Source organism: Grampus griseus (genome assembly GCF_964374135.1).
Source record: "Grampus griseus genome assembly, chromosome: 5".
NCBI lineage: Eukaryota > Metazoa > Chordata > Mammalia > Artiodactyla > Delphinidae > Grampus > Grampus griseus.
This window is the reverse complement of record NC_138998.1, coordinates 135,379,168-135,399,382: the sequence shown is the minus strand read 5'-3', so window position 1 is coordinate 135,399,382 and position 20,215 is coordinate 135,379,168. Positions and strand designations below refer to the sequence as shown.

The 20,215-nt window shown below is 45.4% G+C and overlaps 1 protein-coding gene across 1 annotated transcript in view; it reads left to right on the top strand.

Moving 5' to 3' along the window:
- HLCS (holocarboxylase synthetase) overlaps positions 1–20,215 on the top strand; it is a gene marked incomplete at its 5' end in the record, with an annotated part of 207,420 nt that overhangs the window by 30,224 nt on the left and 156,981 nt on the right. Inside the window, 2 exons of the mRNA XM_082655355.1 lie at positions 22–968; positions 6,175–6,357. Coding sequence (XP_082511481.1) covers positions 22–968; positions 6,175–6,357 — 1,130 coding nt within the window. The remainder of the gene's footprint in view (positions 1–21; positions 969–6,174; positions 6,358–20,215) is intronic.

The window sequence follows — 20,215 nt, the reverse complement described above, 5'->3', positions numbered from 1 at the left end:
TGTCTTCTCTGTTCTCTTTAGCTGTCCACTTGCACGACTCTGCTCTGAAGGAACTTAAGGACCAGGCCTCAGACACGCCAGCCCAGCTCCTGGAGCCCCAGCCGGAACCTTCTGTTGAGGGCAAGCCTGAGCTGGAGGCTATGGAGCACGTTGGCAGAGAGGACCACCAGGTTCTGGGTTCCGCACCCACGCAGGGGCAAGGCGGTGCCCCTGGGGGCGAGCCTGCCGGGGAGAGCGACAGAGGCGTGGGCTCCGTCGAGCACTGTCACCTCCATCTTTCTAGCTGCCACGAGTGTCTGGAGCTTGAGAACAGCACCATCGAATCCGTCAAGTTTGCTTCTGCAGAGGACATTCCAGATCTTCCCTACGACTACAGCAGTGGTTTGGAGGGTATCGCGTATGACCTCTGCCCCAAGAGAGAACAGAGGAGGGTCAACCTCACGGGAAAGGCACCCAACATCCTTCTCTACGTGGGGTCCGACTCCCAGGACGCCCTGGACCGGCTCCAGCAAGTCCGGTCAGCTCTGGCCGACTGCGTGGACACCAACTGTTACACTCTCTACCACCTGCCGCTGGAAAGTGCTCTCAGGGACCCATGGCCAGACAACTGCCTGTTGGTGGTCATTGCCACGAGGGAGTCCGTCCCTGAGGACCTGTCCCGGAGGTTCATGGCCTATCTTTCTCAGGGGGGGAAGGTCCTGGGCCTGTCATCGCCCTTCACGCTTGCTGGCTTCCAGGTGACCAGGAAGGCCGCACTGCAGGACACAGTCCAGAGCTTGGTTTTCTGCAAGGCGGACTGGAGCCAGGTGAGGCTCAGCGTCCTGAGTAGCGGCTGCATTTACGAGGGAGGCCCTGGGGAGCCGCTCAGCCTGGGCAAGCTCCAGGGCCACCTGGACAACAAGGACGAGGACAGGCTGATTGTGCAAGTGCCTTTCGGAACACGTGGAGGAGAAGCTGTTCTTTGCCAGGTACGCAGGCCGGCATCCATGTCAGGATCTTTGGGTCTCTTTGATTGGATACGCTCTCGAAGGACGGACTTTGCAAGGTTGGAGAGTCTGTGTGCTGGGGGGGGGGTACTTCTGACTTTTGGCTGGGAATTTCTGCTGATGGTGAGTAGCAGGCTTTCCTGTGGATATCCTGTTTCACCAAAATACTTGTGATGGAGGAACGAGGCAGAAGGTATTATGGCTAATTAAAGATTGCTGGTTAACCAAGAATTAGCCAAAACTTGTTTCTTGTCTTGATCTATACACTGGTAATACTCCTTCTAAAATCCATCAATCCCCACTCTCTTGCCTCAAAGCACACTTCAGTTAATATAATCGAACTGTTATTTAATGAAGGGAATTGAGTGCCTTGGGGTGGTAATTGCAAACAGTAGTAACTATCGCATTAAAACATTGTCAGCGGTTTCTGTGACTGCGCACCAACTGCTGGGATAGTGAGTGTGGAAAACACCTTCAGGTCCTCAGTTCCTTTATGATTTGTCAGTCTTAAAATCTAAGTGTTGAGAACAGTTTCAAATAAGAGAATATTGAAGTGATTTCGATTTATAGCAAATGAATACGTAGGTAAGAAAAAATGGAAACAGAGATAAAAGGAAAATTTTACTTCCCTTCCCGTGCTAAGGGGGCTCCTTTGGTTCATCTGCTGTTTCTCTCTCCCCCCACCCCCACCCTGCATTCTTTTTTCTTTTGAGCTTTCTGTTTGTTTAAGCAAATGGTAGCAGGATAGACTACTTCAGAATTCTTGATCATTTACTGCAAATCTTTTAATGCCTTTGGGCAAAAGTTTTTTTTTTCCTTTTTGAACATTTACTTATTTAGCTGCTCTGGGTCTTAGTTGTGGCATGCAGGATCTTTCAGTGGTGGCATGTGGGATATAGTTCCCTGACCAGGGGTTGAACCTGGGCCCCCTGAATTGGGAGTGCGGAGTCTTAACCACTGGACCACCAGGGAAGTCCCCGGGCAGGTTTTTGTTAGAGTTTAGATGAACACTCATCCTTAAGCATTTGATGATCTTATGATTATTTTTTACTTTTTGGCTGCACTGCACGGCATGTGGGATCTTAGTTCCCTGACCAGGGATCAAACCTGCGCCCCCTGCAATGGAAGTGCGGAGTCTTAACCACTGGACCGCCAGGGAAGTCCCTGATGATCTGATGAGAAGACTAAGTTGATGTAGATAGTTTGCCCAGAATGGTTCCCAGGATGAGTGTTAACAGATTTTGTTTTGTTATAAGGATCTTTTTATTGAGTTAGCGAATTATTTCCTTTTTTTTTTTTTTGGTATGGTTTCATTTCATATGCTGTGCGTCTCTCCAGCCCTCCTAGAAATTAAGTCTCTTGGGTTTTCTGACCAAACATTCTTTAAGGCGGCATGAACGTGTTCGCAGATGAACATGTACAATGCATGTTCATCGCAGATGAAGATGTACAGCGCAAGCAGGTTTCATGTGGGCTGCAAACTACATGAATTAGTTTTTGGAGGCCTAATGAAGTTCCTCTTATCTTTTTGTCTGCAAATATGGTAACTATAGTAACTCAGAAAATCCACTTAAAAACCTGACTTCCTAGAGCCTCATTTCAGCTTTCAGCAGTGAATTTGACCACCCCTGTGCACAGACTTGTACTAGAAAATTGATTCGGCACTGTGGGCGATCCATTTCTCCGAGTTACATAGCAAATCTGCTTGCTGTGCCATTTAAATTGACCCCGTTACTGTCATAAAATTTGATATGCATGCATTGCCCTAGGATAAAAGGCAACATGATGCAGCTTCAGAAATCAGATGCAGGGGATTAGAATGTCATTTTTGATTTTAAATGACTTCCAGTCTCTGTGTGACACGGTCACTGTTTTCTCCTCAGGCTTGTGTCACTACCATACCTTGCTGCCGAGATCAACCAATAAATATTAGCACAGGCTGGTTAGTTTCCTCTTTCCCTGTTCGATTTCATAGTCTTCATTTTTGTAATAAATGGGGCAGTGATGTAACCCAGTAAGAGGAGGACTTCAAGGACAAAACAAACCACAGCTGCTCAGTAGGTGGTGGTCTCACAGCCAGGGAGCTGACACGGAGACCTTAGGCAAGGCATTCGTCATCGTACAGAAAAAGGAAATTTTGATGGACTTTTCTGCTGATCAGATTTGCAGGGAAAGCTTAAGGCTGTGGGTTAATGCTGACATTCGATGTATCAAATGGACCAGGAGTTTGGCATGAAGTTGTGCAAATAGAGCCTGTGAAATGGATTTGAAATATTTTGTGTTCTTGTTAGCTTAGCACATAGCAGAAGTGGTTCTACTTTTATGGCAGAGTTTCTCAACCATGGCACTGTTGAGATTTCGGACCGGTTCCTCCTTTGTTGTGGGGTCGTTTTAGCAGCACTGCCTGCTAGATGCCAGTAGCACGCACCATCCTGTCTGTGACTGGAGACGTTTTTAGTTTTGGCTTTGGGGCTTGTCCAAATGCCTTAATTTTAGACGAAGCCAGGTTACAGAAATGGGCCCATCACTATGGTAACAGCGTCACAGCCAGAGGACCAGGAGGGTGGGTGTGGCACACACATGCGCTGGTGGCCGTTTTTTTTTTTAAGAAGATGTTGGGGGTAGGAGTTTATTCATTTTATTTATTTATTTTTGCTGTGTTGGGTCTTCGTTTCTGTGCGAGGGCTTCCTCTAGTTGTGGCAAGCGGGGGCCACTCTTCATCGCGGTGTGTGGGCCTCTCTTGTTGCGGAGCACAGGCTCCAGACGCGCAGGCTCAGTAGTTGTGGCTCACGGGCCTAGTTGCTCCGCGGCATGTGGGATCCTCCCAGACCAGGGCTCGAACCCGTGTCCCCTGCATTAGGAGGCAGATTCTCAACCACTGCGCCACCAGGCAAGCCCTGGTGGCCGTTTTGAGGTGCAGAGCCAGACGGCCTCTCTTCTCGCTGCTGTCGTAGAAGCACCTAACCTTGAAACCGACGATCACACTTCGCCCACAATGTCGACAGCTGTGCTTTCTCTCACCTCCTGGAATCCGGAGGCCTGCTCGTAGGGGGAGCTCTCCTTTTCATCCTCGGCATCTCTCACTTGTGACAGGGACTTCTGTAGCACCCTACCCTGGGTGTATTCACTCAGCCCAGGGAGTACATTGGCCATTAACCACACTCGCCCCTCTCCTTGGGCCCAGGTGGGGACAGAACTTGGCTCTTTTGATTTCTGCCACACGTAAGAGGTAATCTCCGGACAGTCACGTGCTCAGGTGAATTAAACGTGACCCGTTGCCATGCTGACCGTCCGTCCCAGCACTGGCTTTGACCCCTGGAGATGAGAGGCACACGTTTTGGGTAAGAATGCACGGTAGAAGGACACACAGTAGGATTCATATACCTTAAAGGAGTTCGCTTTTATGCCTCCTTCCTTTCCTAGGGCTGTTTAGAGGACAGACTCCCCTGCTGCTCGTGGGCAACAGGCTCGGTTGTGGGTGAAGCAGGCAGCCCTCAGCTGGCCCGCTGGAATGTGGGGACTCTGCTGGACAGTCCTCTGCAAACTTTTCAGATTGGCTTCAACTTTCAACAATTGGATTGTTTTAGATGGTATATTTGGGCAGTATTTTTGTTTTGGTTAAGACTTGAGTGGGAATTGAGAGATTTTAAGTTGCCTGAAGGCTGACACTATACTTTTTTAAAATAAATAATTAATTTATTTATTGTTGGCTGCATTAGGTCTTTGGTGCTGCGCGCGGGCTTTTCTTTAGTTGTGTCGAGCGGGGGCTACTCTTCGTTGCAGTGTGTGGGCTTCTCATCGCGGTGGCTTCTCTTGTTGTGGAGCACGGGCTCTAGGTGCGCGGGCTTCGGTAGTTGTGGCTCACGGGCTCTACAGTGCAGGCTCAGTAGTTGTAGCGCACGGGTTTAGTTGCTCCGCGGCATGTGGGATCTTCCCGGACCAGGGCTCAAGCCCCTGTCCCCTGCATTGGCAGGTGGATTCCTAACCACTGCACCACCGGGGAAGCCCCTAGCACTATACTTTTCATTTTATTATAGTGTTCTTATAATGTCAGCCGGGTGCTCTGCAGGCAGTGGAATCCCACAGCTGACCCCTGGCAAAAGCAAAGTAAAATAAAACATGGTCAGTTTGCCCTTCTGAGTACTGAGTATTCTGGTATCCTCCAGGCGCTAATGCCCAGTTAAAATCTCATCTCAACAGAGCCAAAAGTTCTAGTACCTTCCTTCATACCAAAACACAGACCATTGATAGGAAGGTTCTAGTTTGAGTCAGCTAGAAGTTCTGGTATGTTGGGATCTCAGTTCCCTGACCAGGGATCGAACCCACGCCCCCTGCAGTGGAAATGTGGAGTCTTGACCACTGGACTGCCAGGGAAGTCCCAGAACTACTTTAATTTTAACTGTACAACAAAACCTGAACTAAATACATGAAATTCCAAGTCTTATCAGGGGAAGGAGGGAGGTGGGGCAGCCCTTTCTCGAGTCCGCCAAACCCCATTCCTCTATGTGTATTCCTGCAAACACTCTTAAAGCGGTGACTAAGGCCACTCCTGTCCCCAGGAGTTATGACCAGTAGGTGGAATAGAAGCTTCGAGCATGACCCACTGTGCCTCCCCCAGTTCAGCGGCAACTGTACTTGGGTCCTCAGCACAACAATGTTCCTAAACGTTTGTCATCGTTTAACCGAGTTAAGTGACTTGCCCAAGGTCCCATGACTGATTAGTGATAAAATTCGGGACCTGGAAAGTTACTATCCGGGGTCATTTCCACCAGATCTTTTCAGCCACGAATTTAATGGGCTCCCTCGAATCTTTTTTTTTTTTGCGGTACGCAGGCCTCTCACTGCTGTGGCCTCTCCCGTTGCGGAGCACAGGCTCCGGACGCGCAGGCTCAGCGGCTACCGCTCACGGGCCCAGCCGCTCCGCGGCATGTGGGATCTTCCCGGACCGGGGCACGAACCCGCGTCCCCTGCATCGGCAGGTGGACTCTCAACCACTGTGCCACCAGGGAAGCCCCCCTCGAATCTTTTTATTGCTTGTTGTTCCCTCCCAAATATTCAGGTTCCAGGTTTATATACTGTTGATAATTAGGATTCATGTTCAAGTTTTCAGAACAAGTAGTAAAGCCACTGCTTTTCTTTACGTCGCTAAGTGCCTCTGATTTACATCGTGGTGTCTTTTTCCCTCAGGTGCACCTGGAACTACCTCCCAGCTCTCCAGTAGTGCAAACACAAGAGGATTTTAACCTGCTCAAATCAAGCAATTTTAGAAGATACGAAGTCCTTAAGGAGATCCTGACGACGCTTGGCCTAAGCTGTGATGCAAAACACGTTCCTGCCTTAACGCCTCTTTACTTGCTGTCGGCAGCTGAGGTGAGTGCTCGGCTGGGAAGGGACCTCCTCAGGTGCCCTTCTTCCAAACGGTGACCCTTCCCTCAGTCGTTGCCTTGCAGTGGGTTTCAATTTTGTTTTCTGTTTTGATTTTCCATTTCTATTTTGACTTCAGGTTTTGAAACCGTCTTAAAGTTGTCCAAGTATAACTAATTTCTTTGGTGTTTTATGTAAGGGAGGGAGAGAAGAACATTGGAGTTTAGAGGGAGTTGTGTCTTAAAGTTATGTGGCCCATTCCACTTGAGGGGGGAAAAGGTCACTCTTCTATGTGTCAAGAGTGTATTTGGAAACCGCAGTTTATTCAGTTGGGATTAAAAGCCTTTGTTTTGATTTGGACCTTCCTCAGGGAATCTTTGGACGGGGAAATCACAACTTTTGTTTCTTTTGTGCTGAAGTCTGCCATCTTGTGGCAGAAGGGGCTCTGGATTTCAGTTGATATCTTTTACTTTTGTGTAAAGGGAAAATGTCATGGAGTTGGGATCCTATGTATTCAGGAATTTTCCTGGCCTTTTGTCTGCATTTGATGTCTGTGGCTGCTACCTGGTTGGGCAGGTTGCCACATTCTCCAGGTGTGTCTTCTCAATCTTTTTGCTTTGCCAAGCTGTCAATTTCTTGTTGATTGTGGTAAATTATTTTGTGGGACTATCTCTGTCTCCCCTAAATGGGGAAATTTGTGAGTTTAGTGATGTAACTGTATAGTTTCAGCAAATACCTAATAGTCCAGGTGACTCTAAGCACCAAACTTCCCTGCTTTACCTGGAAAAGAACAAATTATACCCTCTCTCCGAACCGTTTTAAAAGAGGAGGAATTCTCTTTTGGGTTATTCTCTGTCCCTTAGCAAACTTACTTTTCAGAAGAGACTAGAGCTATGAGTTCTCTGGGTGGGATGTGCTCACTTGGGGGAAGACATATAGAATCTGAGAGCATTTAGGATTTGGAAACCTTACAGAATTATTTGAGGACTAGATGAAATTGTATATATGGAAGTTCTGTGTAAATTGTATTATTTAAACCTTAGTCCAGGGACTTCCCTGGTGGCGCAGTGGCTAAGAATCTGCCTGCCAATGCAGGGGACACGGGTTCAATCCCTAGTCCAGGAAGATCCCACATGCCACAAAGCAACTAAGCCCGTGCGCCACAACTACTGAGCCTGCGCTCTGGAGCCCGTGAGCCACAACTACTGAAGCCCGTGCGCCTAGAGCCCGTGCTCTGCAACAGGAGAAGCTACTGCAATGAGAAGGCCATGCACCGCAACAAAGAGTATCCCCCGCTCACCGCAACTAGAGAAAGTCAGTGCGCGGCAACAAAGACCCAACACAGCCACAAACAAACAAAAAACCCCATTAAACACCTTAGTGCAATTATTATTATTATGTTATTGGTGTTGTTGGGAGATTGAATAAGTTAAAAGTGTATAATGTGCCTAATAATGGCCTGGTGCCTGGTCTAAAACGACTAAGTAATTTTTTTTTTTTTTTTGTAAATTTATTTATTTTATTTTACTTATTTTATCTTTGGCTGTGTTGGGTCTTCGTTGCTGCGCGTGGGCTTTTCTCTGGTTGCGGCGAGCGGGGGCTACTCTTCGTTGCTGTGTGCAGGCTTCTCATTGCGGTGGCTTCTCTCGTTGTGGAGCACGGGCTCTAGGCGCACGGGTTTCAGTAGTCGTGGCACGTGGGCTCAGTAGCTGTGGCTCGTGGACTCTAGAGCACAGGCTCAGTAGTTGTGGCACACGGGCTTAGTTGCTCTGCGGCATGTGGGATCTTCCCGGACCAGGGCTTGAACCCATGTCCCCTGCATTGGCAGGCGGATTCTTAACCACTGCGCCACCAGCGAAGCCCTGCCCTCTTCTTAATGGGTGTTCTTGGGGATTGATGGTATGACTTTTGTTTGCACCTTCATCTCAGGCCTCAAAGCTCCACATCATTTATCTCTGTTTTATGTGTTAATAGAAGGAGAAGCAACAGCTCTGTTCTGTGATTTATTAAAAAGTATCAAAATAAAGCCAGTCCTCAGAGCTTCAACACTTAAAGAGGACCCATTTATAGACCCCCCCGCCCTACCTTGGAGGGATGGGGCAGAGCCTTTAGGGTGAGGGTTTCTGGCCCCTAGGGGAGGTGGCTGTCACTCTCCTAGACCTTCTCTCTCCCTCCTTTCCTGAGCGTGGAGGGCTGAGGCTGGACTTGTGAGGGCTGCCTGCCTGCTCTGAGGTCAGGGAGCGAGCTAGACCCAGGCTCGCCCCTGCCAGTGCTCCCTGACCTTTCCCGTGAGTCCTTGTCATCATGCTGGTCTTGGGACTGGGGCCTCCTGACTCTTGGACGTCGCAATGGAGAGGAAAGAGTGACCTGCTCTCTTGTTATTGTCCTGTGAGCAGAGGCTTGGAATTCTAGGTTTTCCCATCTCCTTTAGAATGGGCATAACCTGAAATAGCTAAGGCTTTGTATTGTGTGTCTGTGTGTTACAGTACACAGTAGATGCTTCATATTTTTGTCCTTCTGGCTCTTTAAACTGCCTGGGGTGGGAGGATACATTTTCTCCCATTCATTGGTAACCCCCATTCACAAACCATGGGAATGCAAAGCTTGAACAATATTAAAGCAAATATCTATTCTATATACACATACATAAACACGCCACACAGACCCCAAGCCGACCAAGCCCTTTATTATATAAACACTTTGGAAAAGTGTCATTTTGAGCGATGTTCACGTCTCATTGCGGGCCCTCCACTTGGTCTGGTTGATCTTAGGTATCTATCCTGTGGACTGTTTTCCCTCCCAACTGCTTCTCTCTGAATTCTGCTTTACTTTGGGAGGCCAAGGAACTGAGTGCATGAATGAAAGTATGATTGTTACATATGTATATCCTTCTTTCTTTTTTTTTTTTTTTTTTTTTTGCGGTACGCGGGCCTCTCACTGCTGTGGCCTTTCCTGTTGTGGAGCACAGGCTCTGGACGTGCAGGCTCAGTGGCCATGGCTCACGGGCCCAGCCGCTCCGCGACATGTGGGGTCTTCCCGGACCAGGGCACGAACCCGTGTCCCCTGCATCGGCAGGCGGACTCTCAACCATTGCGCCACCAGGGAAGCCCCTGTATATCCTTATTTCTTAATGTTTATGAACTCCTCTTAGAAGACCCTGAATCTGCTGTAGGAGGAAGTGTAAGAATTCAGGGTTTTAGAAGTGTGTTTTCCTGGAATACAAGTGCTCTGAAGGATTATTGTGCAAGTGTAAAGGTGGCTACTCACCAACGGTGCTGGTCTTTCTGGAGGCAGCCGGGCGAGGCCTCCTCGTCTTTCTGATGCCGAGACATTTCGGAACACCTTCCCGTCATTGTGCTGGTGGCTGAGTATTATAGATACGGATGCCAGATTGGGAATGGAATGGGATCGTACTTTCTATTCTGAGCCTTCTTAATCGATCTCCTTGCTCCCCATGGAATTAAGTTACACGGAGAGGATCCTGGCATCCCGTCACCTGTTATATACGGCCCGTCTTTAGGTTTCTCACCTGCCTGTTGGATTAGATGCCTGTGCTGGCTGTTCTTTTTCTTTCTTTTTTTTCTCACATCTTTATTGGAGTATAATGACAATGGTGTGTTAGTTTCTGCTGTATAACAAAGTGAATCAGCTATTCATATACATATATCCCCATATCTCCTCCCTCTTGTGTCTCCCTCCCTCCCACCCTATCCCACCCCTCTAGGTGGTCACAAAGCACCGAGCTGATCTCCCTGTGCTATGAGGCTGCTTCCCACTAGCTATCTATTTGACGTTTGGTAGTGTATATATGTCCATGACACTCTCATTTCATCCCAGCTTACCCTCCCCCCGACCCGCCACCTCGCGTCCTCAAGTCCATTCTCTACGTCTGTGTCTTTATTCCTGTCCTGCCCCTAGGTTCTTCAGAACCTTTTTTTTTTAAATTCCATATATATGCGTTAGCATATGGTATTTGTTTTTCTCTTTCTGACTTACTTCATCTGTGTGACAGATTCTAGGTCCATCCACCTCCCTGGCTCTCTGCTTCTTGCTTCCTGTAAAATACTCTGTGCTATTGGGGATCAGAGATCTCTCACCACACGGTGTCGCTGCTGAGCCAGGCTGCCCGGTGAGCATGCAGAACTATATCCTAGAACTATAAAGTGGCTCTTCAGATATTTGCTTTTTTTTCCTCTCTACATCAGTTTTGCATAGTATAATTTAGTAATTTTCCATTATATCGGTGGCGCTTTTTCTGGGCCTGTAGAAATTATTTCATAGTCACAGTTAATAATATTCATCTTTCATTAAACATTTACTGTGTACTAGGTACTATTATAGGATAGACTGTGGAAGAACAAAATAAACACACTAGTTATCTAAATAGTTTTACTGCATACCAGCTGTGTTTATACAGTTTGGTGCCTGGAGACTCGCTCTTTATACCAAATAGCACAGAAGATTTATGAGGCATCTGTGTGCTTCCATATTACAGTGATATAAATGGAAAAAAGATAGCATGTGATCCAAGTAGAAAAAACAACATTCACCCAAAGTACAGTCAGCCCTTGGCATTTGCTGGAGGTGTGTTTCTGAGACCTTCGTTGACACCCAGGCACCACAGTAGCATGTGATTTCGCTATAAAATCCAGTCACATGTGACTTCATAAGTGTCACCATGCATGACACCATGGGGAAACAAGGCTCCACTGAGGTGCAGATGCTGGGTGGCCCAGCTGGACTTCTCTGACCGAGGTCTTCCCATTTAATCGAATCTCCCAGGGGCAGGATTGAAATTCAGGCTTCCACAAAATTACGATATGTTGTAAACCATAAAATGCACGAGCACACATACACCACACACATATGTCCACAGAAAAAAGACTGGAAGGAAATACAGTATATATGGGGGATATATTTCAACAAGCTCTGAATATCTGATTTCCTATCTATTCCACTGTGGTCTGGGTTTCCTTTGGTGAGATGCAGGCTCAAGTTTCAGCAAAATGTCAGCAGTCTATGGTGACACATCAGCCTCATTTACGAAAAGGAGATACTAAAACAGTGACAGTATTTTTTTTCTAAGCTCTTTCAAAAATGCATGTTTTTTGTTGTTTTTTTTTTTGCGGTACGCGGGCCTCTCACTGTTGTGGCCTCTCCCGTTGCGGAGCACAGGCTCCGGACGCGCAGGCTCAGCGGCCATGGCTCACGGGCCCAGCCGCTCCGCGGCATGTGGGATCTTCCCGGACCAGGGCACGAACCCGTGTCCCCTGCATCGGCAGGCGGACTCTCAACCACTGCGCCACCAGGGAAGCCCCAAATTTATGTTTGTTTGTTTTTTTTTTATGAAATGAGCTCTCTGAGAAATGTAACCTCACCCCTGCAGTTTTCTTCTAAGTGTATTCATTTGGGAGCAAACTGCAGTCACTCACAGGAGTCCCGTTTGATGTCAGGAGGCATCACTTTAAACCTTCTGATGCCATGGACAGGTCCATCTGTCTCGTCAAAAGTTGGATGCTAAGTGCATAACTTACACAAGGAAGTGTATGTAACCTTTGTTGATTTGCGTAACCATAAAATCTTGTTGCTATTTTGTAGCAACAAAATAGCATTAAATCTTGGAGACTTAATGGTGATTTTATTAAATTTTAAAAATTTCTTTGTACTTTCCAAATACTCTGTTATGAACATGTATTAATTTTATAATGAGCAAAACCAGTTATTAAAAATTAAAAAACAAATTACTGTATGTCATTGGACTTTGAAGGCATCCCATAAATGGTCAAAACTTGAATGTTAAAAGGCAAGGACCCTCGTGTAGATATTGATATTTTATTTAATATTTGACACCTATATTAATTATTCTAAAAGGGTTGGCTTTGTTAGTAAATGGCTTTACTCTGGCTATGACTATTAGGTTTACTTTTGAGCCCTCAGGTCGGCCTGTGTGCGTCTCAGGGCCTCAGCCGTCCATTCGCTCCCGCAGCTGGAAGGTGCCTACTGGTGGTTGTTCCTAATTCTAGCGTCCCCACCCCTGCTTGGATGTAGCACTTTCTTGACTATCGAACTATTTTGAACCGTTTGTCAAAGGAGACCATGTATGTATGCTGACATCTCCGGGGTGAGGGCTTTCAAACAGATAACTTCCTTTCCGGAGGTGTGACTAGAGCCAGAGACTCAAGAGCCACTCAGGGGCCCCAGGGTCTGTGGAGCGGGACTGCTGGGCGGCCACTACTCCCTCCCACCATCGGTGGTGACCGTAAGTTAGGAAGGACACACCTTTCCTGCGGGGGACACCGGCGTGTTTGTGAGCGACGCTGATTTTATAGAAAAGCCACAGTTCTTTCCCTGGCAGAACCTAAAGTCCAGTTGGTCCAGAAACTCACCCTCTTGTTTCCGTTTCTCTGGGCTCTGTTGCTATTTTTATCTCAGCCAGGGAAATGGCAGAAAGAAGGAGGCTGGTCACAGGGGTTTGTGCCGAGAGGGGCAGCTGGTGGATTTGGACAGGCTGGGACAGAGCTGAGGCATCCCTCCACCCCACCCACTGCCAGCGGGTCCCTTTCCACGCCCCTGGGGCAGGAGGAGGGGCCGCTGTGCACAGCCCTCTGCTGAGGCCGCGGGGGTGGGGGGGGGTGGGGGGGTGGGACGGACGGACTGGGCCTTCCCTCTTATCCTGGGGTATCGCCGCTTGGGTCTGGGGGACACGGGCTTCTTTCTGAAGCAGTAAAGCTGGGATTCTTTGGGGTGTTCCTCACAGCTCGTAGCTAGTGGCATGGAGGCGACCTGAGCATCCGAAGCCAGCAGGACATAGGCAGGGAATCCTGCCAGAGGGTGTGTGGTTCCTTTGCCTCGGGGTCAAGATGGAACGATAATAAGAAGTGACAACTGGGTTTGTTATTAAAGAAACTGGGCAGAAATCACCACGTTGTGCGTGTGTGTGATTTTGGTGGTGTGGAACTGTGGGGCGGATCATGTATGCTTAAAAACAAAACCTGGTGCAACATTTCATTTTGAGTCAACCCCGAATTATTTGTTGTGAAACTTTTCCCTCCCTGCCCAAACAGGTTTTTTGTTTGTTTGTTTGTTTCCAGGGAGGATTTTCTTTTTTGAATTCTATTTTATTTTATTTTTTTTTATATACAGGTTCTTATTAGAAGGCGGGGGGCGGGTGGTGGTGGGATGAACTGGGAGACTGGGACTGACATGTATACACTGATATGTATAAAATAGATAACTAACCAAACAGGTATTGTTGATAAGGATAGTTTTGATATTTGCAAATGTGTCGAAAACTGGATTGTCCCTTCCCCCTAGGGAATTACTTTTTCGATGTTGGCTGCTTTATGAAGAAACATAGACGAAGTCATACCACATGATACTTACCCTTCCTTCTCTAGCCGACCACTTCATTTAGCAAACATCCAAGCGCCTGCTAAGTGTGAGACCTTGCTGTGGAAGTTTCTGGAAAACAAGAGACGATTTCTCATCTTGCTCACATGCTCTATAGTTAACCAAGGGCCTTCCCAGGTGTCAGGATCTCATCTGAGTCTCAAGTGGTCCTGCCAGTGCGGGGAGGGTAGGGAGGGGGTCCTTGCCCCTCAGAGGAGCAAACTGGATTGTGGAGCAGTGAAGGGTCTCCTGTATTTTTCTGAGTCAATTAGACTTCTCCAATTAAGAAAAAAAATCTTTGCTTTCCTTTGTTTTGGCATAGTTATTTGGCACGGAATCTCCCCTCCCTCCACCTTTAATCCTCGTTCTGAATCTTGAATGTACAGCGAGGCAGAAACTTCTAGTGTTCCTCTAGAATACAGCTTAAAACATAGTTTTTAGAGATCCAAATTAGAGAGAAACCCAGAATTCCAGGTGTGCCCTGAATAGGTTTTTTTTTTTTTTTTTTTTTTTTTGCCCAGGAAGAGGGAATATTTACTTTCTTTCTTACTTACATACAGCCATCAGTATTTTTGTCTGTGGGTTGTAGGCTCTGATCCAGTTTTTGTTTTTCAAGTAACAGAGTCTTTTTCTTTAGCAAGAATATGAGGCAGTAACTGACATCGTCATTTATTAAAATATACAGATTTTCCAAACGTATGCCCTTTCTCCTCTTGGCAATTCCCACCCACCACTCAATAAAATCATCTTTCAAAGGTCATTGTTTGTTATTTTCTTCTTTTAAACACACTATTCAGAGAAAACAAATCACTGGGGATTCACATTATTCAAAACAATATATGAGAAAGTCTGTCTGGTTGTATTTCCCAGTAGAAAGGGCTGGGGCATTATTAAATGATTTGTTATTGTTTTCTTCTTGGTAGACACCAAAAGATGAGACAGAAAAATCAAAGTTAATTAAGTAAAAGCAATCAAGTTTTTTTTTTATGGCAGTATTTACTTTATTTCAGTGGTCTAGAACAAAACCTACACTATCTCCAAGGTATGCCTATACATTAAATGTGTACAATTTTCTGTATGTCAATTATACCTCTGTAGAGCTAAAAAAAAAAGTCAATAAAAGAATTGACAGAGAAAAAAAATAGAGGTTAACAGACTGTGTCTCTACAGAAATGAGTATCTCTTCCTATACCTCCACACTGTTCAACACATATTTATAGAATAGGATAGGCACTATGGTAAGGGCTGAGAGAGTGACATGGACATATATACACTACCAAACGTAAAATAGATAGCTAGTGGGAAGTAGCTGCATAGCACAGGGAGATCAGCTATGTGGTTTGTGACCACCTAGAGGGGTGGGATAGGGATGGCGGGAGGGAGGGAGATGCAAGAGGGAAGAGATATGGGAACATATGTATATGTATAGCTGATTCACTTTGTTATAAAGCAGAAACTAACACACCATTGTAAAGCAATTATACTCCAATAAAGATGTTAAAAAAAAGAGACTTTGGACTTGCCTCGCTTTAGCCATTGGCATGACATGGCTATTCTCCACAGACCTCATTATTCTTCTAATAGCATCAGCCTCAGTATCCACGAGTTACTCATCTGTGGATTCAACCAACCATGGATGGATTCAGAACTTGCAGGTACAGCTACTGGACTACACCATTTTATATAAGGGACTTGAGTATACATAGATTTTAGTATCCTGGGGGGTCCTGGAACTGAGCCCCCATGGATACCGAGAGATGACTGTAGTTTTCTAAAGGATTCCATTAAGCCATCAATTCTTTCTTAACAAAAACCAGGGTGTTCCTGAGTTAAGGCTTTACCTCTTCTTTTCCTCATACTTCAACACCGGCGTGAATGTACTTTGTGAGGCTTTCCGTGTATCGTGTCTCAGAAGCCCAATCACTGCCATCTTTATGAGTCTATCAAATTTTGTTCATTCTAGTAGAGCATTACGGATCATCAGACCAGATGTTTACTGATCTGTCTCTCTAATAGACTGTCTGAGCAATTCTTGTTGGGAGAAAATGGTTCCTTCAGTCCTGAATAGATTTTGACTTGTGGCTAACGCGGTGTCGGGGGCAGCTGTTTTACAATACGGCACCAGCTAAAGAGCAGATGGCAGATTAAAGCAAACATTTAAAAGCTTTTATAGCTATGAAGGCTTTTAAGGGTCTTTCATATACCTCTTTCTCGCCTTTCTTTCTTCCTTTGCCCTTCACCTAAACTAGAAATTTTTGCTTCATTTTAACCGACTTCCTGTTATCAAACATAATACCTATGGCAAAGGTGACATGATGAGTTTGATGTTGAAATGCAAAAGAAATAATACTTGGAATGTTTTCCTTTGCTGCCTTCATTTTATTCTGTTTTTTTTTTTTTTTTTTTTTTTTGTGGGTGGGAGAGGCTTTTCAGCTACTGTACGTGCTGTATTTTTACTTGAATCTTGGTTGCACGAGAAAGTTTCAAAGTGGCTCTGCGGTGAATGCTTCTGGCTACAATCAAGGCAGAGACTGTTAATGCACTGGGGGAAATGCAGACAGATACAAATTTGGTTGCTCTCTGCTTTTAATTGGCGTTGTCCCGGTTTGGGTTTTCTCTGTGCTGCAGCTCTTGCTGACTGACCTGGGGAAGGGGTAGCGCCTTGGAGGGAGCATCTTCTCTGCAGTTTCCTTCTGGGGATAGGAAGTACCCTGTTGAGAGAGGGTGGTTTTATTTCCTCAGACTATTTATATCCACTGCTTATGCAGTCACAGATTTGTGGATGGGAAACAGGCTCTTTTGGAATAAAAAATCCTCCCAGACCAAATCCTTTTTGTCTTCTATACCAGCTCCCTAATGGCTGCCATGTGTGAGGGGGTATGGATTATGGCGTTACCTCCTGGGGAAGTCGATTGAAGCTGTCTCTAGGAAGGCTTGCAACATTCTTTAGAACAGATTTTGGTCTCCCAGGTCTAAAAACTACATCCCAGGGAATAAGCCCACACTGGTACCGGGTTTGGGGGCACAGTCAAAGGCCCCTTGTGATCAGGGTCCGAGCCAAGGCCGGGATGAAATGGGCATGGCGGCAAGGCGGCCCGTGGTCACAGCAGAGCCATCGGTTTGTGGCTCTCCCAGCTGCTGAGCTGACAGTCAGCGCAGGAATGTGGGGTTCTGAGGCCTGAATCCTGTTTGATAAATGTTCTAGTTCAGTTTTCTGGGATGTGAATTATAGCCGGGGAACTCGTTTTGTTTCCGTTCATGCTCATAATCTGAGAATGTTGCTCCGAGGGTTGTGCGGAAAACGTTTGAGAAAATGTTTATAGTATTTCAGGATTTCAAAACTGACATGCAGTTTGTGGACCCAAATGGTGTTTAATCCTCCGTTTCCCCTGCCCAAGCGGGAAGGGTTCAGCGTCGCGGTGTTTCTGTGTCGGATCTCAGCAGGGAGGCCGGGTCAGTACAGGGCGACCTTTCTCTGGCCAAGCTGGCAACAGGAAAGCTCGGCCAAGGTTAGTCTGTCTGTCCATCAGTCACTTTCTCTTGGCGATAAGGAGGGAATGCTGATCGCTTACTTGGTTGCGGTCCTGTTTCGGCCCCTCAGTGGCTGCTTGTGAGTAGCTGCATCTTTCCAGGCACTGCTGTGTCACCCACAGCTTTCTAGGTCTTGTATGTTTCTAAGACTTTCAGTTCTGCACGATCACTCTGCTTGCTTTGTATTTTTCTTTCCTAAAGTGTTTTCAGCCTTTGTTTTATTAATACTATATTTAATAATATAATCATTGGAAGAAATACTGGCATGTAGACTATAATTTTGTTCTTATTAATTGTTGGAGATACTGTCCCTCATAGAGAATTCTAGAGATCAAACCCCATTAGATCAATTGAGGAACATGGCTTTAAATGAAAATAATTTAGTCATTAGAATATTCATGTTAACTGATTTTCTAGTGGCATTCAAGTCTTTACAATTTTAAGCATAGTGAATTACTTTCACTGAACCTTTAAGAGAAAACGCTTTAAGATTGCTGAATTAGGACCTTTCTTGACGGAGAGGTGTTTTCCCCATTTACCCCCGCGGTTGAGAGAAGACTTAGGTTATAATACATAGACATTTCTGCTAAAAATGAAATGTTCTTTCCCATTGACACATGGAGATTTACAACATCATTTTGTTGTGTCTCCTGTGTGTATGTCCAAGCGTGGAGAGGTAGGGGTGATGGGCAAAGAGAAGGATTGTGTTAGTCAGCTCCTGCACCTCCAAGATTTAAATTCGGATTCCCAATAGAATCTCTTTCAAAGGAGGAGTGCCATCCACCATCACCAGTCAGCAGGATTGCCCAGTTCTGAATGGACACGTTGCCAAGCCATTAGTCAGGATCACTTACCACGAGTCTTTCCTGAGCCCTGAACTGTAAAAACTGTTAGTTTAAATCTACTTGACTTCTGCAGGCAAAGTAAAAGTTTGAAAAATTAAAATTAAAAGTGAATTTTCTTCTAAGAATACTTGTAAAGGTTTGCTTTTCTTTGCCATAGGAAAGTGTTTGACAATTTGTTTTCTGGTCTTTGAGGAAAAAATGAATCCTACATACAGCATTTACTAGGGAGTAACGGAACGGTAGCACCACTAATGCCCCTTCCTGTTTTTAATCTCAGTAAATAAGGAAATACATCTTTTTTTTTTTTTTTTTTTGTGGTAAGCGGGCCTCTCACTGTTGTGGCCTCTCCCGTTGCGGAGCACAGGCTCCGGACGCGCAGGCTCAGCGGCCATGGCTCACGGGCGCAGCCGCTCTGCGGCATGTGGGATCCTCCCAGACCAGGGCACGAACCCGTGTCCCCTGCATTGGCAGGCGGACTCGCAACCACTGCGCCACTAAGGAAGCCCGGAAATACATCTTTTAAAAGAAAACATCAAATTGTGGTTTCATACATTTAAAAATGATGGTTCATTTTTGTGGAGGTGGGGGGGTGGTGAGTGGGGAATGACCAGGCTCTCTCTGCCCAGAATTGCCTAGGTTATTACTCTAGATTGTTGCCTTCCAGAGACAACTTTGAGATATGCGATGATTTAAGTTTTTCTGTGGCTTTTCAGCCCGTAAAATGCTTTAAATGTCAAAGGTCCGTACTTTCGAAGAGTCTCCTCTTTGTATTTTCCCTTCTTGGTGATGGGATTAGGTCTGGTGTCTCAGACTGGCCAAGTGAGTTTGTCACAGAAGATGGCTTTTTAAAGGACACCGAATTCTCATTACCAAACCCCCTCTATTCTGTCTGGGGAGGGTAGATGAAATGACCTTTCACATCCTTTCTGGGGCTCTGTAGTATTTATGCTGGTCCCAGCGAAGCAATTGGATATGAAAAAAAATTGTTTTTTTAAAACTTTTAAAGCAGTTCCTTTGAATGCATTCTTTTGTAAGAATTTGTGATTATTACCATTTCATCTTTATACTAGAACAATCTGAAGTCATTGATAGATACTTTTTCATAGTTAATTTAAGCACAGTGAAAGAATGTTTTGCCTTCTGCTTTATTTTATGTATTTGAGACTCTCAAATTAATTTTCCTGTTAGTTTAAGAACTAACAATGCAATATATAGGAGCCTCAAATTTACAAACAAGTTGTGTTTTCAAAGTCTGTGTGCTAAATTGGCTGTTTTCAAAATATGGTCCCCGTTATTTATGTCAGTTGGGTTTTCTTACTAGTTCATATATGTCCTTATACTCCATAATGCAGTTAAACTGTGGAATGCCATCTAGTGGTACCGTTTTGGTCAGATTCTGGCTTGGTGGGTCATGAACTCAGTGGGGACACACTAAACATCTCTTTCTATTTCTCCAGTGTCAACTCAGAATGAATTTAACAGCTTTATTTCAGGCATTGCTCGAAAACAGCCATGCTGGAGACTTAGTAATACCGTGGTGTATGTATACCCTTATGGAGAATTAATGAATTTGTACTGGTAGGTTAATACTTTCCTTATATTTAAGAAAACATTTTTTTCTTTCGTAGCAACTGTTGAACCGTGCATACAAGTAAAAGAAAATATTTTGTAGAAAAATTCAAATATACAAAAGTAAACAAAATAATGTAACGAACCCCATATGAATTCATCAGTCTGCTTCACAGTTTTCCATTCTGGTCAATCTCATTTTATCTGTTCCTACCCATGCCTCCTCCTGTATTATTCTGAAGCAAATCCCAGATCAGATCTCTCATCTGTAAATATTTCAGTATGTGTCTCTGAGATAAGAACTCTGTTTAAAAATATAAGCAGTGGGATTTCACTGTTACACCTAAAATAAAACAATTTCCTTCATATAATCTCTTAGTCAGTGTTCCAGTGACTAAATAGACATTTAAAGATGTGTTATATTATCCATGCATTGTGTCTAAGCCTGTTGGTTCTTTTACAAAACAAATGCAAGAAGGAAGCAACTAGATATAAACTGTTGTAACTTTTTGGGGGAAGTGATCTGAAAG